Source organism: Pseudorasbora parva, chromosome 24, assembly GCF_024679245.1.
Source record: "Pseudorasbora parva isolate DD20220531a chromosome 24, ASM2467924v1, whole genome shotgun sequence".
Taxonomy (NCBI): Eukaryota; Metazoa; Chordata; class Actinopteri; order Cypriniformes; family Gobionidae; genus Pseudorasbora; species Pseudorasbora parva.
In genome coordinates, this window is record NC_090195.1 from 18,187,813 (window position 1) to 18,214,407 (window position 26,595).

The 26,595-nt window shown below is 37.3% G+C and overlaps 1 protein-coding gene across 2 annotated transcripts in view; it reads right to left on the reverse strand.

Moving 5' to 3' along the window:
* The window catches only part of sema5a (sema domain, seven thrombospondin repeats (type 1 and type 1-like), transmembrane domain (TM) and short cytoplasmic domain, (semaphorin) 5A), a 203,029-nt gene that overhangs the window by 69,385 nt on the left and 107,049 nt on the right, over positions 1 to 26,595 (reverse strand). For both annotated transcript variants that reach the window (XR_010901397.1, XM_067434775.1), the window contains exons 5-11: positions 21,060 to 21,122; positions 17,025 to 17,123; positions 14,026 to 14,239; positions 12,425 to 12,710; positions 11,693 to 11,828; positions 7,851 to 8,055; positions 927 to 1,134 (exon numbers count right to left, since the gene is read on the reverse strand). Coding sequence is in view for 1 of the 2 variants with exons in the window: in XM_067434775.1 (XP_067290876.1) it covers positions 927 to 1,134; positions 7,851 to 8,055; positions 11,693 to 11,828; positions 12,425 to 12,710; positions 14,026 to 14,239; positions 17,025 to 17,123; positions 21,060 to 21,122 (1,211 nt within the window). In the remaining variant the exon portion in view is untranslated. The remainder of the gene's footprint in view (positions 1 to 926; positions 1,135 to 7,850; positions 8,056 to 11,692; positions 11,829 to 12,424; positions 12,711 to 14,025; positions 14,240 to 17,024; positions 17,124 to 21,059; positions 21,123 to 26,595) is intronic.

Here is a 26,595-nt window from a genome sequence, read left to right on the forward strand (position 1 = left end):
GTGGTTTTTGGATATTTTAATGGTGTAACAAAATAGTCAACTACAAGATACAGGCTGGGACTTGGTTTTACTCTTTGTGAATTGACTGGATTGTAAAATAAAGAGATACATTGTTATTTGTTAATACTTTTCTGTCCACATGGCCTTGGCAAAGTACACAGAAAAGAAAAGTTGTGTCTGGTGCAGAAAGTTAATATGTTTAGATGAAAGAGTATAATCAAAGTGGATGTAGGATCAGTGACTTGTTGACAACAGATGACTTGTTGACTATATTCTACTCTAAGTCATCTAAGTTCATATGAAAAATGTGCTGGGGCAGCACTGGTCACCATTTATTTATTGTTTATGCTAGAAACAAATCCTTTTTTTTGTTCAGAAGACAAAAAGTTGATTTTTGAAAGACATGAGGGTGAGTATATGATAGCAGAATTTGAATTTTTGCGTGAACGGTTTTCTGGAACTGTATGTAAGAAATGTATTTCAATAAATAATAAAATGGCCCTGATATGTCACTAGACATTTATACATCATGTTAATTTCAAATACTTATATCACTGACAACAGTAGTCCGACCAGGATATTGTCATTTAAAAGTTGTTGTTGTAGCGCTCAGCTGATGTTGATGTTGTCATGTTGTGTTTTGGCCTGAAGCTCCGCCCTCCACATATCTACCAATCACGAAGTCAGAAGTGTTTCAGCATCCGGGTTGCCAGATCTGCTCTAGTTACCACAGATGCAGCTATAAACGTTCCTGCTGATCCTACAGCATATCTGGCAACCTCGAGTCAGGGGGGAGGTGGAGAGGAGATAGTGATTGCAGTACCAGTTTTGGTCACAATCTTACATAACCTTCCTTTAAGAAAGTAGTCATGAATTTCTATCTTGAGGTATTGTGCATCTGTCTGCTAAGAAACAGCAGTACTTACTCTCTAGACTTGTGGAAGTTGCAGCGCATCAGGGGGATTTTGATGACCTGGTCTCTGACTCCAACAAATAGCTCACTGCGGCTGTGAAGTATAAGCAGGCTGCGGATTGGCTGCCTCTTCTTCGAAGGGAAAAGCTCAATCTCATCCAGCAAACAGCTCCCCATGGTCTGGTTCAGCGGGGAGAGGACCTTCCTAATGGTGCCGTAATCTAGAAAGAGGAATTTTGGAACAAATGCGTTAGACTTTAAGGGAGAGTGTACGAGAGGGGTGGGGGGAGGGGGAGAGGGAGGAATCAGTTTAGGTGATCAAGTGGGGCATCACTGATGACCTGGTGAGATTGGAAGGAAATTATGTCAGAGAAGCAGCAATGGAGAATGACCTCAGATATCTTCAATCACAAGAAAATTCTATAAAGTGCTAGTCTGCCACCTGGGCTGTCAACTTAAATATGGATGTGCTATTTGGATCAGAAAGGGCAAACAGGGCGGACTACTCTCCTGAGAAGATTCATTATCATCTCCAAAGGGTGGCTTTTGTGTAGTGAAAAGGAGGACAGCATTATCAGCAGAATCACCGTTTCGCAAGTTACAAATCCTTCTCCGGAGCATATACCGTAGTCTGTGTGACTGTGGAGTCCGTGAAGGACATTCATTGGTCTCATTGTCACAAAGAGTGAACTGGATAGGTTTGATAAGCTATTTAATATCTGTTTTGTCCCTGTAGCTGCTGTTATTCTTCTGTTCACGCCAAAGCTGACTGTCGGGTGTTTTATAGGAGCCATACAATGTGTGGGGCAAGGAACTTTCAGATACTACTTTTAGAGCCACTGATCAGGTCCCTGCCCTTGTCAAAACAGGCTCCAGTGCTCTATTTCATTGCCTTCAACTGTGAGAATTACAGTTACGTTCCTCACACTTTAAGCTATTGTCTGAAATTAATAGTATTTAGGCTAACTCTATAAACATGTCATATAAAGGAGTGTTTGCCATACCAGAGGATCTCTAAAATATTTTGATCTTGAGCGCATGTCATTGTCCCGAAGTCCATGGTGAAAGACTGTGATTTTAAGCTTTAAATAATTCATTCACCCAGTTATTCAGTTATTAACTATTTACTAGTTGCTTATTAGCATGCATATTACTAGGATATTGGATATTGTTTATTAGTACTTATAAAGCACATATTAATGCCTTATTCTTTATGACCTTATTCTACATCTCTTAATCCTACCCAATACCTAAACTTAACTGCTACAAAAACTACCTTACTAACTATTAATAAGCAGTAAATTGTGAGTTCATTGAGGCAAAAGTCGTAGTTAATAGTGAATATGTGTTCCCCATACTAAAGTGTTACCGAAAACTCTGTCAGCATTTACTCATCCTCATGTTGTTCCAAATGTGCATGACTTTCTTTAATGGAACACAAAAGGAGAGATTTTGATGAATTGTGGCGGTTGCTATATTTTCCATATTTCCATTCCATATTGAAGCTTGCAAAAATCCCCATTTACATTTCATAAAAGTGATCCATACAGTGTTTGCAATATTTCAAGTCTTTTGAAGTAATTTGAGAAAGTTTGTGTGGAAACATACCAGTGTTGTTATTGTTAACCAAAACTATTAACATTTTCTCTATAAGCTAGAGGCATATTATAGCCTGGATGCCAGCCAAACTTAGTCCCGCCCACAAATTTTTTAGGTCGGGCAGTTCGGGCTGGCCTTGCTCCATAGAGGAGTTATTATCCCCAAACAGAAACAGTTCGGACCAATGAAATCATCAGGGCGGGCTTTAGCCGATGATGGACAGATGATCAACAGTAACGTAATCATGTACGTCATTAAAGGGGCTTGGATTATATTTTTTTCGAATCCTAAACGGAGAGCTTGTTTGTATATGCATTCACCTTCACTATTTCTCTCAGAAATGATGATGTTGGGTAAGTACTCTGTGTATCATTAAATTATTGTATTTTTTTACAACACAATCAAAGATCGTGTATTCCAGCCTGATACCAGCGCACGTGCAGACAGGGTTGCCAAGTTTTTACAACAAAACCCGCCAACTACTAGCCCTAAACAATAGCTTCTCGGGGGGTTCTCCGGGGAAAAAATGGTGTTTGGGGTAAAATGTGTGTTATTTTGGCAAGGTTGTCTGCTAAAATTCGCACTCATGGGTCTATATATCACATAAGGGGGGGGGGGGGGGGACTTGGCAACACAGAGCAGTTGAACTATGTTGACATTTGACAATGTGTCGCTTCGTTGCTCTGATTGGTTGTAGGTCTATCCAATTGATGTCTTTCCTGGTTCGGTTGAAACGCCCCATAATCACAGCCCAATGGCGCAGTTTCAGACTCATATTCTGACTAGAATTGAGTATGACCACGTCAGGCTAGAGGCATATCACAATAAATAGATGAATACAATTAAATAAAGCTAAAATAAAACAAAATACAAATATTAGATTGACGAAAAATCAACCTTTGGTGTGTTCAAGAGAAGTAACAGTTTGTAAGTAAATATTTATTTTGAACATTCATAAACGTGGTAACACTTTAGTTTAGGGTCCAATTCTCACTATTAACTAGTTGCTTATTAGCATGCATATTTTATTGGCTGTTTATTAGTAGGGGGGACCGGTTATAGCAATTACAAAAATCCCAGATAAGATAGGAGTCATATGACAGTTTCAGAATCCTCTGGCTTCCTTTACGATCCCACATGATTTTTTCCAGTCTGTGTTGCTATCTATCCTGAAGCTACAGAAGAAAATCTAATTCTGAGGTAAGCAAGTAAAAAATAATAATGAGGTAATATTTTGTTTAGTACTTCTACTTGGTAGAAGAAGGTAAAATGAATCATGGTTCTTGTAATTTTCACAAAATAAATTGTATATATTCTCTTAATACATTTGTGGTTCAGTGTTGTATAGAAAATATTGAGAACGTTTCACTAATAAAACCAAGAGATACATTTTCCTAATTTTATTAAGGAAATTCAAACAGTTTTGAGGCTTGAATTGAAGAAACGATTAAGCTGATAAAATTAAGGGAAAAAAGGCTACCTATATATTAATATATAAGAGAATTAGCTCAGTTGTGTTTTATTTAGAGAGACCATTGTTAGTTTCCTGCATGCTTTGCATATGGCCAGAAATGGAGAGTTAATATTTAAATTGTTATTTTATGTGTTTTTGAGAGAAGGGAAACATCTCTTAATGTTCATTTATGTTTGACATTTGGAAGAGTTTTTGTTATGTTGAAGTTTTGATTGTTACTATTGTGCAGAAGAGTAGAGCTTATGGTTAGGTTGTGGACAACTTCAAGTTTACTAATTTTATATAGCATGTTGCTTCATTCAGTGACCAATAACTTTGCCAGGGCAGTAACACGTTTGTTTCTGCTTGTGCTGTGCTTGCAGCATACACTCTATAATTATATAATTGTATAGCGTTACTCAAAGTCAAATATAAACAGGTCATTTTCATTCACTCTAATGTATACCGTTTTTTAAAAGTAAAAACAAAAAATGTTAATAGTTGTTAATAGTTTATAAGCTTAATAAATAAATTCGTTAAGTAAATGGCACATATGCTTTTTTTACAGTGTACCGTTGTAGATAATGTTGTTTGAGTCAGGTAAAAGTGTAAAGAATGGTGTATCAACCTCCTGCTAATTTCAAAGCACCATGCTAATACACCTAGCTACACAATAAATGACAGTGGCGGGGTATGCTGTAACGTGTTTTACATGCAACTAAGAAAATTGTGACAGAATGCCTATGTTTATGGTAATTTTGTCCCCACAATGTAAAATAAACCACTACACACGCACACACGCACGCACGCACGCACACACACCCATATGAATGTGCACGTACTGACATGCACAAACACACGTCACGTGCATGCACAAACATCCACGATATGCACATACACTCCCCATATTCACACATATTTTATTGTTGGAGCCATTCATGTACTTTGCCTTAAAGTTTCAGATGTGTAGCTAAAAAAGGGGTAGTTTTAGGTGCTGAAGAAAAAAGTGTCACAACCATACCCAGTCTCCCCTACTTATAAAGCAATAATAATATAATTAATATAATATAATATAATATAATATAATATAATATAATATAATATAATATAATATAATATAATATAATATAATATAATATAATATAATATAATTAATATAATATAATATAATATAATATAATATAATATAATATAATATATAATTTTTCCTTCCATCACCCAAAAAACATATCCCTTCAGGAGCTCTGTAGGCATGGGCCAAGCACTTTAAAAATAGAAACATGAAAAAATGTCCATTAAAATGTTCCTTTTTTTTGTTCCACAAAGGAATAAAGTCATACAGGTATGAAAAGACATTTTGACAATGACATTTTTTGGGGTGATTGATTCCTTTTCTTTCTTTTTTAAAATACCATTCTCTCTTGTTTTCTCACTGTCAGGCCAGACAGACAATGTGAATGCTGTTGAATCAGCATGAGACTTTGACTACTGCCAATAATCGAAAACAGTTGGTGTATTCCAGAAATAAAATCAAAGACGCGCTGCTTGCCCAATTAGCAAACAGCTTTTAAACCCAGACTGTCCTGTATGTTTATGCTATACAATTTAACAAGCGTCTCCTTCACTTTAACAAGTGTTTATTTTACACAGTTCTTTAACAACGCATGTCTTTAATTTCTGTTGACAGGTAACTAGATGTTCAGTGTTTTTCAGCAGTGCGCAGGCAAGAGAAGACCGGCTCGGAGCTTTCCAGGGCTCTGGTGTGCATCTGGATAGCAAATGACAGCTTACAGTACATTTTTTCCTTATGTAAGCACATGCTGCCTTTGATGTTTTATCGCTGCTATGCGTCCAATGCCTTTATTCAGCCTGGTGACCAACTGTTGCTTGCTTCAAAGACCATTGATTCAAGTGGACCACCAATTACTAGAGTCAGTTTTCCCCTGTGCTTTCCTTGTGGCAATGCAGAAGTCTTCACTCGACAAAGTTTTGATGGTAAAAGTAACATTCTAATAAGCTGGGTTTAATGAGAAGTCAGCCACCTGGGATTTTCGGACTACTTTCATATTACAGGCTTTAATGTTAATTTCAGATTTTTTTGTCGCTCAGATCGTTTCTTTTAACTATCCATTGATATCAATATATTTATATTTTTTTATTTGTGAATGGAATAACAAACTTATTTATATGTTTTCAAAAGTTTGGGGTCGGTAAAATTTAGTCTCGTATGCTGATCAACACTGCATTTCTTTGATTAAATATCCAGTAAATGTCACAGTTATGGTCCGTTTAGTTTAATTTTCATGGACCCTTAGTCAGTCTTTTTCAGTAACATGTTTCCTGTGTTCTAGTTTCCCACACTAATCTGTAGTCATGGACATTCATTATGAGCACACCTGTCAGTATTTAGTTCCTTATCAATGCATATTTAAGTTCCTCTTTGTTCTCTGTTCATTGTTATCCTCAATGTCTAAGTGAAGTTTGGTTAATTTACTGTTTTGCCTGTTTCTATGTTCCATATTATTTTGTTATTATTTTATCCATGCACTTACTGTGTAAAAACTGCCATGACATCTAATTTTAATAAATTGGAAATTGCCTAACACCCCCATCTCAACCATCAGGGATTAAAGATATTTTTCATTTCATCAAACTAGAAAAAAATCTGACAGACAATGAAGGGATCTTCTGATAACTTCTATAAAATGTGGGGTCCTTTCCTAGATTGTGTAGGAAAGTGAATGTTCTTTAACTCCGGTTTATCCATGTCCCCCGGAATTTATGAATAATCTTCTTACACCTGTGATTCTAATTTGTAAATGTTTTTGGATGACCAAGCTTTTAAGGGTTCCTTATTTACTTTACTATCATTATTTATTTATTTATTAATTTATTTATTAATTTATTTATTTTTGTTTGTTTGTTTGTTACTATTTGTTTGTTACTATTTATTTTATTTTAAAATAGTGTGTTGACTCCAGCAAAAAAAACAAACAAACAAACAAAAAAAGGTACCCATCCCAACACACCTGTCTCTAACTTTACCCATATCCTCAAATGGACTGCATTTATATAGCGCTTTTTAACAGACCCTATGGCCATCCAAAGCGCTTTACATCTTGCCTCACATTCACCCATTCATACACCGACGGCGATGTCAGCCATGTAAGGCGCCATCCAGCTCGTCGGGAGCAGATTAGGTGTCTTGCTCATGGACACCTCGACACTTGGTCAGGTAGAACCGAGTGGCACGGTAGATCCACCTGGCACGCTTTTGGCAGGGTTAACACGATGACAAACAGAGAAACGATGGGTCTTTGCCTGTTGATCACACCTCTTGTGTTCTGATTGGTTGAAGGACTATCCAAATGCGTACACTCATTTGAACTATGCCCGTTGATCACGCCTCTTGTACAGTAGAAAATACCGAGCAGACTCCCCAGACCAATGTTCAATCTTAAAATGAGCTTGGTCTGGTGATAGCCAGACAAATTATAGTATAGAAAAAGGCAAATGTCTTGTAATTGTATTATTTTTTTTTGTGTGTGTATTTTTTTTTTTTTTTTTTTTACAAATTATCCTTTTATTTTTGACTGAGGGGGAAACAATCTTCTATACTAATTAGATCACTCATAAGATAAATCTCACATGTTTGCAAAACATTTATTCCAAATGTGTTTCTATTAGCCACAACTATGGACTGCATTAGCAATTTTGCAGCAAGTAGTGTACTATTAGTTGGGCATCTTATGCTGCAACTCCATTACCTTCCTCAGTAAGGTATATCTAATGCAGTGCTTATTTTAGAATATATTAAATAAACATACATGTTAATACTACTTATAGAACTCTTACTTTTTATGCAGACGTGATGTGGTACTATACCTGTTGCTAGATAAATGATGTGATAGAGCATGTCTTTGCCCTGCACTACATCCACAGCCACATGGGAGAAGCGCACATTGTCCTCCATGAAGTACGGCACAGGAACGACAGGCTGCACCACCTCATGCATCAGAATGAACTTCTGGGCGTCCTGCAAATTCCTCTCCGTTAAGTTCACATAGGAGCCGTAATCTATAGTGCCACACTAAGAGAGAACCAGAGAGATGCAGATGATGAGAAAAAAAATGGATTAACAGTCTGTGGGGAAATGTATATTCACAAAATGCATTAAAAGCTGTTGGTCTGAAGAACCCACTGGCACAGCTGCTTGTTGTATAAAATCTTGGTAATTTCATCTATAGGTAAGGAGTTGTGATAAATGTGCAGTTGCTTCCCTAAATTACCGTTTTCCACCCTGAATACGATCTTATAGGCAGAAACAAATTAGCTGGCTTGACAAAACTAGCACTTTCTCCTGGATCGCATATAATCAACATCAATCAGCTGAAGATCAACACATACATAATTCTACTCAAATGGGGTGCATGTTGGTCTTTCAGAAACAGAATATACAGCACGCTATTTTCCAATGCAGACATAAATTTGATGCTCGTAAGTCTGGCCTCAACAACATAGACAAATGCTTGATGAAGATGTCACAGTAAGCTAGAAAAGACCATGAATCCTCGTGGTTCAAAGGGGAAAAGAATGATATCAAATACTTTTTTTCCCCTCACGTGAACTTCAAAAACTTAATCATCAGGTCACAGAGATCGGCTTCAATAAGCTAGACGAGAAAGTCTGATTCAGCGGATCCAAAAAAAGAAGTCCATGCTGATCAGACAGTTTTTAAATGGTTTAGATATGGTAGTCAAGTCATTTTAATGGGGTCATTACAAAAGCCCACATAGGATCTGCACCCAATTCCACAAAAAAGCGCTGAAGATTTGGAGAAATTTGAACACGTCATTCAGGGCATCTGGCCCTTGCGTGTTTGTTATTAGAGGTGAAGCATGTAATCGAACAAGTTTTAAACACAATTTACTATGATTACATTCATTGTGGAGAATTTCACCCAAATTCAGCATAGGAGACGTAAATAAAAAGTCTCCATATGGGCCTGGTTATGGATCTCAGGCTGATTTAAAACACATTTAACTGCCCTAGATTAACCCCCTAACTATCAAGCAATTACCAGAAATTTAAGGTTAATAATTCAGACATGGATACATTCATCCATGCTGATCACTAGAGTTTGACCATGACCTTAGATTTCTGAAGAGAGCATTAAAACTAAATGCACTTCAGACTCAGTCTTTGTGAAGCTGGCACAGTAGATGAATGCAGGCTTTATTAGCTGTTATCATTGCAATTGTCCTGCGAAAAACGTTCAAAGCTGGTTACTTTATTAATAAATCCATGAGCATTACAAAGACATGGAAATGGAGGTAAATGAATGACTGTGAGAGAGATTTGAGGAATCGTAGCTTGAAGCGTCTCCTCTTCTCTATCATCAACAATATCATATTTGGGTGTTTGTAGGCTTTGGATAATTGGTTCAGAAAAATAAAAATTCACATCACACATTCTTTTTCCCCCTGAGAATAAATAGGTGAAAACACGAGGCAATAAAATCAAAAACATCAGTCACCATCTCATTTTAATTGGGCGCACATAGGTGAGAAAGTCAATTATTCTTTTGGTTGTTTACTGCTGAATGTTGCCAACAAAAATAGACCTGGCACTCTTCTCAAATATAGTACTATTTGCCAGTAGAGAAAACACAATTTTTAGAAGAAGTTGTTAACCCCTAACACTGTTAGGGGTTAACAAAGTCATACTAAACAATTAAAATCATATGTCACAATTTAACAATTATAATAATGCAGCTTAATAATAATAACAACACATATCATTTGTTAAAGTCATATTCAATCCATTTTCTAAGTAATATAACATTTATATTATTAAATAATGTTAATATTCAAAAAGGTTATATGTTATATGTTTTAATTTAAAGGAATGTCTCTCTCTCTCTATATATATATATATATATATATATATATATATATATATATATATATATATATATATAGATAGATATAGATATATATAGATATAGATATATATATATAGATATATATATATATAGAGACATTCCTTTAAATTAAAACGTCCAAAAACTACGATCAAGGAGCCCCTGCAGCATGGTGGGAAGACAAGAAAATTATTTTCTAATGTTGACTCAACTTCTGACTCAAGTCAAGTTCAACTTTCAAGAAAAAACTCTCTGACCATTGGCTGGGGAAGTGAATAACACTGATAATCTCTTCATTACAATTTAAGAATGTTTGACTAGGGCCAAATTGTGATGGCTAGACGACTGGGTCAGAGCATCTCCAAAACTGCAGCTCTTGTGGGATGTTTCGTGGTCTGCAGTGTCTATCAAAAGTGGTCCAGGAAAGTAACAGGTATGAACCGGTCGACAGGGTCATGGGCAGCCAAGGCTCATTGATGCACGTAGAGAGAGAAGGCTGGCCAGTGTGGTCTGGTCAAACAGACAAGCTACTTAGCTCAGATTTCTCAAGAAGTTAATGCTGGTTCTGATAGAAAGGTGTCAGAATACACAGTGCATCACAGTTTTTTGAAAAAATGGCAAATAGCAAAAATGGTTCATAAATGGGTTAAGGAGCACAATGACTGATCTGAATCCAATCGAGCAGCTGTGGCTGTTTTGGCAGCAAAAGGGGGACCAACACAATATTAGGACATAGGTCATAATGTTATACCCAATCGGTATATAAATATAATTAAATGGGTGGTTGCATGCAATTTCACTTTTAAAAAAAAAACTTTAGTTAGTGTGTAATGTTGCTGCTTGAGCATAAACAGTATCTGCACAGTTACAGCGCTGAAAGTTCAATGCAAACGGAGATATTGTCTTTAAAAGTTACGTCAGTTTATTGCCTACAAAAACGGATGATTTGGACTACAACGGGCTTCTTCCTGGGTTGGTGACATCATAAACCATTGCTTGTCACCGCAGATGTGACAACTGCCAGTAATAGTAAGGGGCGTGGTGTTTTTCCGGCAACCCGTGCTTGGCACTTCAGCCAATAAAAATACATGAAACTACATTTGGCCATCTAAACAATCTAAGACCATTGCGTTTTTCAGAGGGATGGGCTTCATAGAAGCAGGAAGCAAACGAGCCGTTCAAAGGACAGTGGAGACAGGAATAAAGGAATAAAGGTCAAATATAAGAAAAAAACGGCGTTTAAAAAATAATAATAATAAGGCATGTTATAATGTGCCCCATAAACACAACCAAGCCTAGAAAAAAAACACGGAACCACCCCTTAAAAAAATAAAAAATAAATTATATATAAATTATATACACACGGACATGCACACGCGCACACGCACACAGTTAAAAAGTCTCTTATGCTCACCAAGTCTACAAATATATCAAGAATATAGCATCAACAGTATTACTGTGGAATATTTCTACAATTTAAAATAATTGTATTCCTCTTTAAAATATAATTTATTCCTGTGATGACAAAGCTACATTTTCAGCCTCATTACTCCAGTTTTCAATGTCACATCATACTTCAGAAATCAACAGGGTCGCAATGATCTAATTAATAGAAAATAAACCTCTTGATGATGACGATGATGATCAACATTCTCTGAAGGTTAAGCACCTGCTTTCACTGACCATTTAAGAGTTTCAGGCCCTATTCTGTACCCTATTTGTGGAAAGTGCCACTTAACTTTTAAAGCAGACGGAGCTAATGCATACTGTCCGTAAAAGTGGCTGTCATTTGCTGGATGCTTACCTGGAAGTCAGGGTTGGGATTGGGGTAGGGCAGCCAAGCGGAGCGTGAGTTCTCCTGGTACTTGAAAGGCCCACTGAACACTTGGGTAATAGCGCTCAAATTGAAGGCGCACACTGCTGATGCGGCAATGCTGTTGCTGAGAGTCAGAAGTAGGCAGTCAGCACACACACACAAACACACACTTACTTATATGCAACACTTTTTCCACTGACAATCATTAAAGCATAGTGGATCATGATGTGAAAAATGGATCTGTCCATTGCTGACTGTGATTCAGATCTCACACTACCAGAGAGATAACAGCAGGTAAGCAAAAAAGAGAGAAAAAATAGCAAATGTATGGTGTTAAAATCATAGTGCCCTCTTTTAACTCTTTCTCTTTCTCTCTCTCTCTCTCTCTCTCTCTCTCTCTCTCTCTCTCTCTCTCTCTCTCTCTCTCTCTCTCTCTCTCTCTCTCTCACACACACACACACACACACACACACACACACACACACACACACACACACACACACACACACACACACACACACACACACACACACACACACACACACACACACACACACACACACAAACTATGCAATTAATAACCTTTTGCTGACAATGCGGATCACAAAATTGAAGTCCTGCAGAAAATAATGGGTCATAAGCTGACTTCTGTGGTTTGAAACCTTTGAACATAACAGCAGATATCTTAAAAACAGTGTGATCAAACAGTGCTTTACTCACACATTAGTGGTGAAAATCCCATAGAGGAGCTCAAGCTCAGGCAGGAAAAAGGTTCCCTGCAGCTCATTGTAGTTGAACGGAATCTCGCCCGGCCGTGAGCAATTAAGCCTTGCCTTCATAAAAGTGGTCCAGGTGTCCTCCAGCAGAAAACGGCCCCCGATGTCATTCTTGCAGACGCGGGCGGCACGAGAGAACACCGTCCTGCCGCAGTCATGCTCCACGGCGTTCTCACGGAAGAAGAAGTAGGTGAAGTTGCCGATGTCATAGGAGGAAACAAAGTTGGGCTCTGAGTTTGACAGAAACGGGGGACAGGATGACAGTGATTAATAACGGATTGCACATGGAGCAGAACCGCTGGCCCATCGAGATGCGTTTATTAATCTTATGCTTAGGTAATGGACGAACTCATTTGTCACGGGAGAAGAGAAAGGTTACAGTGAGAAACGATCAAAGCGAGCTTACTCGTTTAATTATCATTCCCCATTCAAAACAGATGAACGCCCAGGCATCTCAAAGGCAAAAAGAGCAACTGTCATGGCCGACTTTGTAAGATTCAAAGTGAGTAGGTGGTGGTGATTGACAGTGAATTCATTTTCTTTTGTGGTGAGGAGCTTAGCACATTTGCACAATAAGAAGGAGGAAAAAATAAATTGGAAAAGTTCATGTAAATGTAAATCAGGTAAAATTATTCTCTGTCAAGATTCTCTGATGATAATTTTTAAACTCATCAGCTCAGGCAATTTTTCAATTTGGACATTGATGTTTAGGTTGAGAAAATATGAAGCTCTACCGTAAAAAGTTAATATTTTGAGAAATGTCTGTGTTTATGTCCATACAATGGAAGTCAATAGGGAATAAAAGGGATTGCTACCAACATTCTTCAAAATATCTTCTTTTGTGTTCCACAGAAGAAAGTAAGAACAGGTTTGGAATCAAATGAGAGTAAATGATTCACCCAATTTTTTTATTTTTGGGTGAACTATCCCTTTTAAGTGTGTTATTGCACTAAAACACCAGTGGTTTTCAACTGGTTTTGCTCCAAAAGCCAGATGGACATTAACTGCTGACATAAAACACTAAAATGGAATTCATTTTTATGTATTGTTCATGGGTTTTGAGGATGAACTTACTTTTGTTGGCATAAGCCCTATTTGGGCAGTAATTGTTTCTCACATGGAAGTCCATAAAAATACATTTGCATGCCACCTCAGTGATAAAACTTGTGCATTTGGATAGGGATTTATTCACAGTGGAGGACCATGTTTTGTGATCCTGCGCATCTGGGAACGCACTGCTCACGTGGTCAAACATGATTGTATGCTGTAAATAAAGTGTCATATATAATAAGAATAAATGCATATTTAATTTGATAATAGGAAAATAACATCCTAATTATTATTTATTTATTTAAATCTGTTTAAAACAGGTTTCGGAGTGTAATTCTGCCAAATTCTCAATTTGTTACATGTTTAGGTTAGCTATCCAAATTTTCATTAAATGTAATTTTCCCAAAACCTTTAACCACAATATTAATGACTTAAGTTTTTTGTTGTAATGTCATAAATCAATGAAACATTTTTCATCCAACAGCTCATGCCTACCATTGAGCCATTTGGAGTTGTATTGAGCAGTACGCAGAGGAGGGAGTCCACCCAGGCTGCGGTAGATTGCCGGGTCCCTGCCAGAAAAGTCCATAGCAGTGGCGGCATAGAGTTCCCCGCTGGAAGTGATGAGGGCGGTGGAATTATGCAGAGGGTTATAGGGGCACCGTGCCATACCACTGATTTGATCATGAACCTCGGTCAGGTTAGTCAGCTGTGCAGAGAAACAAAGAGATTGAATTCAGAAAGACAGCAATTCTAATGCCTATACAGATTGAAAACAAAAAATATCTTACCAGAGCTCAAATTATTTTGCCCACTGTTCGTTTGAGCAGAGAAAATATGTCCAAACATTTCTACGGACATAAATCTCGAAGATGTTCTACTTTTGTTGCGAGGAGCTGATGTGGCAGTGAAAACTATTTCACCGTTCGAATCATTTATTACTGTGGAAATGCTCGGCCTACTTCCAGCCGTGTCATGTGCTATTTTGTGAGAAGGCAAAAATGTTTATCACATTACTTGGTTGTCACGCCTAGTGGAGGCTGCAATGGCTAAATGCTAATCGTTCGCAACACACCCGTTCTGTCCTTATGTGCAGTATGGCAAAGTCTTGATTCTTGTTTAGCATGACATTTAGCCAGCAAAGGGAAGCTACCATGACAGGGAGGTAATTTCCATTTCTATACAATAAGCACAAGGGATATGCCCCCACAGGAAGCGAGTATAACTTTTTCGTGCTGGTCCACGTTTTTTGAAGCGATTTCTGTTCCATCATGCAGACGAACGGAGACACCCAGAAAGTCACTTCATCTAAACTACTGGAGAAGTCATTAGCTAAATATCGATTTTAAAGCAGAGGGTTTCAACTAGACTCAATCTGAAAGAAGGGCTTAAAACGGTTTTCAATAAGCCAAAACTACTTAAATAAAAAAAAAGACATTGTTTATTTTAATTCACTGTTTTTTGTCTTCCTATAGCTCAAACATTAGATCATAGCGTTAGCAACACCAAAATGATGGGTTCAATTGATAAAATGTGTACCTTTAAATGAACGTAAGTAGCTTTAGATAAAAGTGTCTGCCAAATGCATACATGTAATTGTAAAGAATCTTCTTGGTAAACTTGGATGTACGAGGAAGCCTCACTTTAATACTGTAATTTCTAGACCAAGAATATTCAAAGTCAAAATCTTAAAACGTCATGGGCACTTTTATAATGAATATACATTTTTACATATTTGCCAAGGTCTGAAAATATCCAGTAAATCATGTTAGACTGGAAATATCATAGGGCCTTGGGATATTGTTGTGGACAATGGGGGACCTTGAAGTCAAAAACACTGAGAAACACTGATTTAAAGGAGTGCTTCTGTTTTTCACAAGGGAGTGATTTTGTCAGTGTTGGTTACTTTGAAAGCAGCCAAATTCTGTTAATCATATTTTAAAATGTGTCAAGTAATGCCATTAAAACGATTTAGCATCAAACACCCGTTTGAAAAAATCAAATTGAAGCTTATGTTAAAATGACGCTCCTACCTTCCATATGCATGTGGTATCTGTTACTAGGAAAATGACAACTGAATGGTTCTGGGATTGAGCAACGCATCTCAAGCTGCAGTAAATTTATCTATGCAGCTCGAAATGTCATGCCTTCAGTGACTAGCTTATTTTTGTAGCAGGAAATCTGACATACTGCATTGTGCTTGGTCTGTCCCGAGGGTGGATTAGATCCTGTGTGGCCTCTCTTGAATGCTTTTATCTTACATGCAGCTGACGGCCACAACACTTGCCCTGTGTAATCAATGTAAAGGGGGATTATCCTTGATGTTGGCTCGAAGAAAACCTCCGCCAATGGCTGGAAGTGTCTCGGCTTCCTTCAGGACTCCGGAGCCCATTTAGCTGGCAATAAAGTCAGGCAAATTTGCATGTTTGGCAAGCCGAGGCAGTCTTTTGAAGCGCCGGTGCCAGGGAGATACTTCTGCCCCAGCCAATGCCTGAACGGATGTGCCTTTTCTTGGGCGTGAAGAAAGATGAAAGGCGTTTATTGATGGAACACCTTCTGACAAATGACATTCGGAAGCCTTCGTGGATATGGACACGCTACCCATAATGCACATTAATGGAGATGGTAGAAAGACTCCTCTTCAGGACACCGGCAGCTGTGTTTGCGCTATACACGCCGAGCGGTACTAGAGCCTCGATCGCCGCTTGTTTAAAGATGCAGCTTCTCTGGCGGTGTTACAAGGACACTTTTCGCCTGTGCCTTCCTGGCTGCGCTAAGTCCTTTTTTCCTTCTGGCACGAGGCACTCATGATGGTAAATCCCTGGGGTGATTTAGCTTGAGTCAATAATTCCTGCCATCCTTCAAAGAGCCACTGAGGAGATGATTGCCATCGCACGCGAATCGACTGTCATCATCGTTATCAGGTTTGAGGAAAGGATAGACAAGTAATCCAGTCATTCAAATTCAGAGATTCGAGCACAAGAGACTTACATGCATGAATGAAAACTAGGAGATGTGAAGGGGAATAATGGAGGATGTCAGTAAATGTGCTTATCTTTCAATCAGCTGCATTGAGTGGCACTTATTGCAATAGGTAGCTACTACGCTGCAACCCATGCGTTGGAAAAATTTGTCGAAGATAAAGTGCAAATGCTCGCACGATACCTGCATAACAAGTGTGAACTTTCCACAAAGGACACAGGATCCGACAAGTTCCCACTTTATTAGAAAAATAGGCCTTAGTTGTTTTTTTGTGTGTTGTTTTTGTCTAGATCTCAAGAAAGCTTCTTTTGAGGTGAAGCATGAACAAAACTTTTATTGAAATAAACCACAGGCTTTGGTTGAAATACCACATGCTATGCTACACAGCCCACGCGCCGATGAAAATGTCAAAAGAGGTCAATGGGGGAGAGAGAGAGCGCTTGGGAGAAAGCTAGCGTAATAGGTCAGGAAGCCTCTGCGTTATATCGAATGCATTGTTGTGTATATATTACCGTGCGATTGGTGCAAATAGGAGTGAATGCATTTGTTCCGCATGCAAACAGTCTGTCACCGTTGACGAGGAGGACACGGATGTAATTCTGGCACTCCTCCTGTGAAAAGACATAAGGGAAGATATGTTAAGGCATGTTAGTGTAGTAAAGGTCAGCAAAATTACTCCGCAGACTCATAACACACTAAAAATAGAAATATCACCATTGTTTTAAAAGAGTCAATCACCGTTTTTGATAGAAACATTAAATGGATTAGTCCGAAAGAAGCAGTTTTTAAGCACAACTTTTTTCATGGACATTGCTAACTGAACATAACTGTTTCAAAACGATCTTAATGACTATAGATATCACAAATGCCTTTTTTTAATTGAGTCAACTCAGAGGAATGAGTGAAATCATTGAATGAAGCAATGTTTTGAATATATCTGTCTTTCTCCACTGAAATAAGTAGAAGCTACCAGTCGAAACATTTGGGGTTGGTAAGATTAGGTAACACTTCATTAGTTAACTACTTTAGAGCTAAGAATGAACAGCACTACAGCATTTATTAATCTTAGGTAATGAACATTTCAGCATAAAACTAATACATTATTAAAACTACATTTTTATTTGTTAACATTAGTTAATGCACTGTGAACTAGCATGAACAAAGATTAATAAATACTGTAACAAATGTATTGCTCATTGTTTTGTTTTGTTTCTGAAAGAAGTTTCTTATGCTCACAAAGGCTGCATTTATTTCATTTATTTAACACACAGAAAATATTAATATTGTTTAATATTATAACATTTCAAAATATGTGTGCTTATATTTTAATAAATGTAAAAATGTAATTTATTCCTGTGATAGCAAAGCATCATTACTTCAGTCTTCAGTGTCACATGATCCTTCAGAAATCATGCTAATATGATGATTTGTGACTTAGGAAACATTTCATATTATTATGAATGTTGAAAACAGTTGCTTGATATTTTTAATGGAAGCTCACATTTTTTTTCAGGATTCTTTGATAAGTTCAAAGGAACATAAATAAAAATCGTTGTCAACAACATAAATGTTTTTACTGGTACTTTTGACCAATTTATTGCATCTTTGCTGAATAAAAGTATTCATTAGGTTGTGTATATCATCTACGTCAAAAATAGCTGCCAGCTTTGTTTTCAAGAGTCAGCTGCTTCCTTAAAGGGCACAACTTCCCAAAAATTCAAATCTCATACAATACAGAAGCTATGTTACGGTATTTTGCTATATTAAACCAGCTGCAGGACTTCTTGAATTGTACTGTTTCAGTTCAGTATGTTTTTACAAGGTTTTCTGAGCCAGTAAATCACATTTGTCTCAAGTACTTGAAACCCTGTCGCCCCGTCTCTCTCTCTTTCTCGCTGTTGATTTAAAGGTGTTCCAAGGAAGTGCTTGAGGGGGTCAGCTTTATTTCCTCATCAAAATGGCTGTTAACTCGTGAAACCGTTCATTTCCCTGCACTAAGCGAAGTCTTGAAAAGAAAAGGATGATTTACATTTGCTAATGCAATTTGGCTGGGGGCAGTGATTTGCTGTATGTGTAAATAAACTGGGTTTTAATATGCCTACCACATCACTATGTGACATGTTTATGAAAACCCTTGACAGATGGCTACACTCCACAGTGTAATATAGTGGCTGTTGTTTGCATTATAAACAAAATGAAGTCGACAGAACACCATTTACTCCATCAAACACTTTCCTTTGTTCTTGAAGCAACAGACTCAAAGACACCAGATGCAGTGGTTAAAAAGGATAATTTCCCATAGAATTCAATTAAAGGTACTGTTTTGTGAAAGAAAAAAAATGATTAGCATATTGCTTTGTGATGTATAAAATAATCAAAAAGTGCTGTAGTCTTAAAAGGCGCAAAACAGCTCACCTTCACGTTGTTCCAAAAGTCGTACGACTTTCTTCTGTGAAACACAAAAGGATGATTTTAAAGAATTGCACCGCCGGTCACTCTTTTTAAGGACTGAGGCTTTCAAGCTTCATAAAGTATAAAAAGGGTCTCTAAAAATCTTCTGAAACTATTCAATAGCTTTGATCATGAGAAAAGCAGTGATGCCCGATTTGTGAACGAAAAATATGATTTGGTCCTTTTGAACGGATCAATTGATTCAGTTCACAGAACTGATAGAGTGATCGAGTTCAATGATCTGATCACAATATTTAACAGCTCACTGGAGTGGAAGATTAGGGAATTTTGGTCTGTTCGTCACACAAAGCTATCATTCGACATAAAATAATCTGGAATGCATCACTTTTGATACATTTTTGGCACATTTATGCAGCTTTTTGAAGTCTTCAGTGTAACTGCATGGAATAGAGCAACAAGCACATCTTTCAAAATGCCACCTTTTGTGTCTCACATAAAAAAGAAAGCCGTAGAAGTCTGGAATGAACCAAATATATATTTGTATATATTTATATATACTTGTGATGAACTACCACTTTAAAGATATTTTAAGCTAACACATGTGCAGTCAAAACAGAAAGGTTCACAATTGCAAGTGAGTTACGACAGCCACCTCCTGGAATTCTGAATTACAATCACATGTTGGTAAGAGTAATCCATCTTATTATGGGCCCCAACACAAATTTCACAAGCGAATTAAAAAAACACTCGTGGGGCCGTTTGCACCGGCTGAAACCGCACAGGGCCACTCGAAATACACCTTGTGGTTCGGCCTAGTCTGGAAGGATGGTCTGCAGCACAGTCTCTATACAGCTCCCATATGACTTAAAATGGCTTAGCTCAGTGTAGAAGACTATAAAGCAAAGGGGACCCTCAGTCTCATGTTTGACAGAGCTGGAGTAAGTGAAATATTAAGGAGATTTAAGAAACATTTTGTAGCACAAATCTGGTCTGATTCAGTCAGCCTCCAAAACACAAGGGAGTCAGTGTTGTATAGTGCCATGGAAATGGCTCCATAGAAAAGTGGAAGAGACATGGAATTCCAGAGCAAGAGTGGTGTCATAAATAATGGGCTTGCTATTTTAGTAGGGCGATTGCTTTCTTAAGTACAGTTAACATTTAAAACAACCTTCATTCTGGCTGAGAATTACAGTGGGGGGCTGAAAGTTTGAGTTCACTTTCTACTCCCCTACCAAAGACAGTCAAAACAAAAGGTCTGACACGTATTACAACGTTTCAGTAACTACATAGGTCTTTTTACTTAGTTAGTTATCTCATATTTCCATGTGACGCCAAATGGAAGCAGGTGGTTACTATAGCAACAGGATGCTGCTTGAGTGGTTTCTGTTGAGATCAGTATTGAACGATATATCAACAAAACAGATAGCTACTGTCATTGATTTACACATTGCAATAAACAATTTTTATTTTATTTTTTATGTGATTTGTTTAAAAAGTCAGAAAATTGCCATTTGTCTAGCAGGTTTAGGCAAATTTCAGAATTAAAAATGTGGCTCCATTTTATTGCATGGGTTAAATATTAATTAAACTGACTTTGCTTAGGAACTTGAATAGGAATGCCAGGAAGTATGACAGGTAATGGCACTCAGGGAAGTGCTTTTCCACCCTGGTCCATAAATCTTTTTTTTTTTTAAGGCAGAATGTAAGGTTTGCCTTTCCTTTCCTTTTATCTTATTTTAGAATTTCAAATCATTTGAATTCTACTTCCTTAAATTAAATTATACACTATTTTTCACAAGTTTAGAGTTGGTAGAATTATGTTTTTAAAGTCCCTTATGCTCACCAAGGCTGCGTTTATTTGATTAAAATACAGTAAAAATTGTAATATTATATTATCAATTTAGCTGCTTGATAAATAGAAAGTTCAAAACACACACACACACACACACGCACACGCACACGCACACGCACACATTTTTGCACATTTTTGCTGTATAAAAATATTATTTTCTTCGTACATAAATGCGTAAATATTATTAAATCGTACTCACTTCAAAATTATAAACAGCAGTGTTTTCACACGTTGTATTCAAACAAAAATGTGACATTTTTGGGGAGTTTACACAGATATTTACCTCTGATTTGCCCCGACTGAAACAGGCTCCTTTGGTAAACTCATCGCAATGCCATTCTGCCTCCTGTAAAGAGACACACATGAAGAACATTAGAGAAATTATATGTTTTGCTGTTAACACGGAAAAGTGGTGAAAAAAGATCAAACAATTGATTTATGCCTCAAAATGATTCTTGAATTTACTGAGCTCTAGAATATGGTATGAGAAACTCTTTTTAAATCACTGTGTTTAGCCTGGTATTATTGATTGTCATTGGGAGGATAAATGAACTTGGCTATAGAAAGCAGGCAGATCTTGGATGATAATCACTTGTATTCAGCTCCCTGCCATTCTCCGGAAAACAACAGGCTTTTCGGTCCTTTACTGAGAGATGAGGGTCCCGGGGACAATGACAGCGTCCGTGGACTATGGCTGCATTCACATTTCACCGCTGGCACTGAACTGCTGGATAATGCCAATCTTGATATCTGAAACTGCCTCCAAATGGATTTTAATATCAAATGAGTTCCTCGCATTTATTGACCATGAGATCTTTGGCTCTGATCCAGACGTGTCGGACTTTAAGCTTGCCAAGTGAAAGCAGGCTGCTAACTATCAAAAAACAATTAAGGAATACCTTACAGAGACACAACAACCATTTTTATCCTTTCCATAACTGAAAAATTAATAAGAAATGATCATTCCCCAAGGAGGCACGACTCCGGCTAGACAGTAACCTCATTTTGAAGTGATCTAGAGCACAGCAGAAGCCCCGTGGCCGCCGGCTGAGATGTTACTCTGTCTGGAGAGCCTTCGATCATGGCTTTATGTGAAGGGATTGTTATGTCACACCGGCCCAAGGCTGAACCAGACGTACAATTATTTATACTGGCCCAGTCAAGCCAGTGGATCAAAATTTTACTTGCCCTGCCAACATTTTCACTGGCCCCCAGTCATCCAACCAATCAACCAAACAACAAACAAATAAATAGAAAAAAGTTAACTTTAACAATTCACAAATTCCAATTTTGATAGATACCACTAATATAAAGTTGAAACATTATTAAAGACTAGTCAGAAATAAAGTCTTTACAAATTACAAGCAATTTCACAAGTAAATACGTTTTGGCTCTAAAAGTAGTATGAAACTGAAGGATCAAAAGTAAAATAACTCTGCAAAGTCTTTAACTCTGTAAATTTCATTTTAAGTTTAATCCTTGTTAAAATACACAAGTTTATTCAGTCAAGAGCTTGGAGTGATTTTCTCTTTGTCTTTTGCTGTTTGATTGAAAGTAATGACATAGACAGCTGCAGGTATATTACTGAATGCATGAACACAGCATAATGATACGCATCCAGTTTCTTTCTCAACTTTTTGCATTAACTTAGGACGTGACCAGCTGTCTTTACAAGCCAAGACGGGTATTTTAGCATTTTTATCTGTGTATTTGTCCATTAAAGGCATAGATAGATAGCCTTTAACTATCTTTAACAGGTATAGATAGTTCACCCAAAAATGAAAGTGATGTTAATGATATTAATAATTGTTTCCAAACCTGTACGGATTTCTTTCCTCTGCAGTGATCTTCTGCTGAAGATATTTTTATGTCAGTTTCCAAACAGTTGAAATAGTCCCCACCGACTTCCAAAGTATGGGAAAAAAATACTTTAAAAGTCAATGAGGTCCATCAACTGTTTGGTTACTAACATACTTCAAAATATATTTTTTTGTGTGTTCAGCAGAATAAAGAAACATACAGGTTTAGAACAACTTGAGAGTGAGTAAATGAGGACAGAATTTTCATTTTTGGGTAAACTATCCATTTAAAGCACAAGACGACAGGTAGCATTTTTTTAGTTTGGGGAACATATATTCACTATTATGAATTGTGCCCAAATAAACTCCTAATTTACTGTTTATTAGTTAGTAAGGTAGTTGTAGTATTTAAGTTTTTAGCTATTGGTAGAATTAAGGGATGCAGAAAAAGGTCATGCAGAATAAGACATTAATAAGTACTAATAAACAGCCAATGCCCCAGTAATATGCATGCTAATAACCAACTTGTTAATAGGGAGAACTGATCCCTACAATAAAGTAATATCAGGCAACGCAAATAAGAACTCAATTTGGTATGTTTAAAATTGTTTGAATATTTTAACTGGCAAGACTTAAAGGCCCACTTAAGTGCCTTGAAATGTGCAGCATTATTCAATATGTTGACGTAATTTCCACTGAAACAGGAAAATAGGACAGGACACATCGAACAGCTATAGCCAAATGTTTCGTTTATATCACAGCTCTTCCAGAGCCAACAAAGCCAAAGTTTCCTCCTCATCTCTAACAGTTTCTCCTCTTAATATCCTGGATTATCGCTTTTAAAATATGGCATTTTTTTGTAGAATTCAAATTGGTCTGATATGTTTTGTGGTATGCAGTGACACATGATATGCTTTGTGATATCACAATCTAATCATTTTAATTTAACAATGCAATGCACAATACAAAATAGATGTAAAAAAAAAAACATATGGAAAATTCCTTCATATTCATACAGTACATTGTGCTTTTTTTGTTTTTACAGTGTAACATGAAACCAGATTTAATTTGCCCCATTGGAAATTTACACTGTCCCCTATATAGGGCACTATGTGAAATTCAGCAAGTAGAAATGTATGAACAAGTGACTGATTTCAGCCGCAGCTTCAGCGTCTATTTATAATGCAGGGCGAGGGACGCTTTAGATTGTGAAGTGCAGCGTGATGTCATCAAAACCATTGATCCATATTGGTGGAAGTGAGAGACTGTAAGTTTTGAATAGGAATGTTGTCATTGTTTTGGAGCACACTAGCTTATAGATAACAGTGAGGCTAACATAGTAATTCTAAAAGCCCCAAAACTTCCAAAATGCTTTAAATGCTGTAATTTTATCTTTTTTTTTTTTTATTAAAAAAAAATTACCGTTACAAATTTGTAGGGAACAATCACAAACGTGTTTATAAGGTGCAGTCATTTGTCATTTGAGCCCTTTGCCCGTTGATTACGCCTCTTGTGGTCTGATAGGTCGAAGGACTATCCAATTGTGTACATTTTGTGAAGTCATTTGAACTATGCCCATTGATCACTAGCCTAGAAATCTAGACGCATGGCAGCAAATCTAATCTGCCGCGAATATCGTCTAGCAACTCTCAATACCTTCTGAGCTGTAAAAACCAAACTCTGGTTAGGCAAATCACATCGTGTATAGAGTCGGTGGGCGGGCTTAACATAATGACTGCCGAGTTGCACTTGCGTGCTACTAGTAAATACGGAAGCTGGTGAACAGCCAACAGCGGTCTTTCGAATCAGCTTTGACTCTGGAAGACTTGGAGTTAAGCTTTTATCTGAGAAAAAAACGGCACTGAAGTCATTCTTAAAAAGGGAAGATGTGTTCTGTGTTTTGCCGACCGGATACGGCGAAAGTTTAATCTGTCAACTAGCTCTGCTTCACCTTCGTTGCATTGGTTGTTTGTAGCGCTGTCCAATTGCGTGCAGATGGAGTTTGACCAACCCACCCCTCGGATTGAGCCCTGTCAATGGTGAGCTTCCAGACCAAACATCTTGATGTGGGTCTGGCTTGTCAGGCTAGTTGATCACGGCTCTCGGGGTCTGATTGGTTGAAGGACTATCCAATTGCGTACACTCATATGAACGTACACTAATTGTACACTCATCTGGGTTTGATTGGTTGAAGGACTATCCAATTGCGTACACTATGCCTGTTGATCACACCTCTGGTGCAGTAGAAAATACAGAGCAGACTCCCCAGACCAATGTTCAATCTTAAAAGATTGAGCTTGGTCTGGTGATAGCAGGCTAATATTAAGTTGTTTTTTTTTTAAATCCAGTTTTTCATCCCAATGAGGACGAGTGGCACTTAGGAGATGGCAGGGTGTGAATGTGCAAATGCAGAACTGAAAATCTGTTGTCTCTCCCAGTCATGCAGCTGAACGAGTTTCCCCATGGGCCCCATTCATGCCAAATCTCCATTGCAAAGCAGAGAAATAGGCTGAGGGACGGAGACACTGAGAAACTCCTTCACATCCAGTGTGACATGAAAGATGATTTAATGTGTCAAAATAACCATTAGCAACTGATATAGCACTTTCTGTATGACATAATAGCAGTAGAATGATAGGAAGGAACAGAAAAAAGGCTGGCATTTGCTAAGGAAAGAATACTATAGCCTTTCATGCTTCAGAGTGTATTGTCATATGCAATAATTATAGCTAGGCAGCGGCACTCAGGCACAACACTACTTTTTTTTTTTAAATGTGCATTTCATGAACTTTTGTAAGCTTTAGTCACAGAAGGAACAGGAACAGACTTCATTCTTATATCCCAGGCTAGAAAACAGCTATTTTGAGGAAAGTCACTCATACAAACAAACTGCATATCAGCAGAACGTTTCCGAGTGCGAGGACAGCATTAGGATGTCTTAAAGCGGTTTTTGTGTGTGCCAGCACAAATTGCTAAGAGGTAGTAGTCGTCCACACGAGGTGTAGTGTTTAGCTCAGCAAAAATGGCGTAAAACGTGAATTAAATGTAATTACTAAACCATTACCTTGACAAATTAGGTTAAATTACGCTTTGGAAAATTACATTATGAATTTCCAGGATAGTCTGAAAAATGTCATTCGTTAGTTAGCATCATTCATCAGTAGAGCTATTTAATGATGTAATAACGCTGAACGTAACCATTAACCAACTTGAACCTGGCCATTAACAGCTTGAGTGTTATTTTTACACAAGGCATTTTTCAAAGGCCAGCGACCCTGTAAAGGAAAAAAGTTGTTTGGAGAATGAATGGATGGATTTTTCACAGGTGAATAATGGTGAACAGACAGGCAGACACCAACACAGCATACATTTGTTCTTTCAGTGAAATATACTTCAGTTTCATGTCAACTTATTATTTCTTCGTCTTTTAAAAGTTGTCTGGCCAACAATCTATCACGTCTATCTAAAAATAAATGACTTTTGTCAATCATTTGTGATATTTTCTGAAATGAATATGATTTCATATTCCTTAAAATCTGTTTAAGCAACATCACACAAGCTAGACTGTTTTTCTTAATTAAATTTAAGCATGACTGAAAGGGTTTCCATTAAAGATCTGCGCAAAACTTTTTTGTAATATTTTCTAAATGTTGAAAAAAATATAAAAAACTATTGCAACATACACATTTAGAAGATATAGCTAAAACACACCACAGTTGTAATATAAATCTTTAGTGAAAAATCAAGTTTTAGTCAAAGTTTTTCACAATAAATACTACAGGATGTGAGGAATTTTAATTAAGGTGCTCATGAGTAGTTTAAAAAAAGCTTTCTAGTTTATGTTGGTGCAGAATGATGTTTTCTCCGCTTTTCATCAGGCTTTTTAGTTCATGTCACATTCGACTTTCTCCATAATGTTTTTAAAGTGGTACATTCTCAATAGAATTCGGATTTTGCAAACCCGATTCCAAAAAAGTTGGGACACTGTACAAATTGTAAATAAAAATGGAATTGCAATAA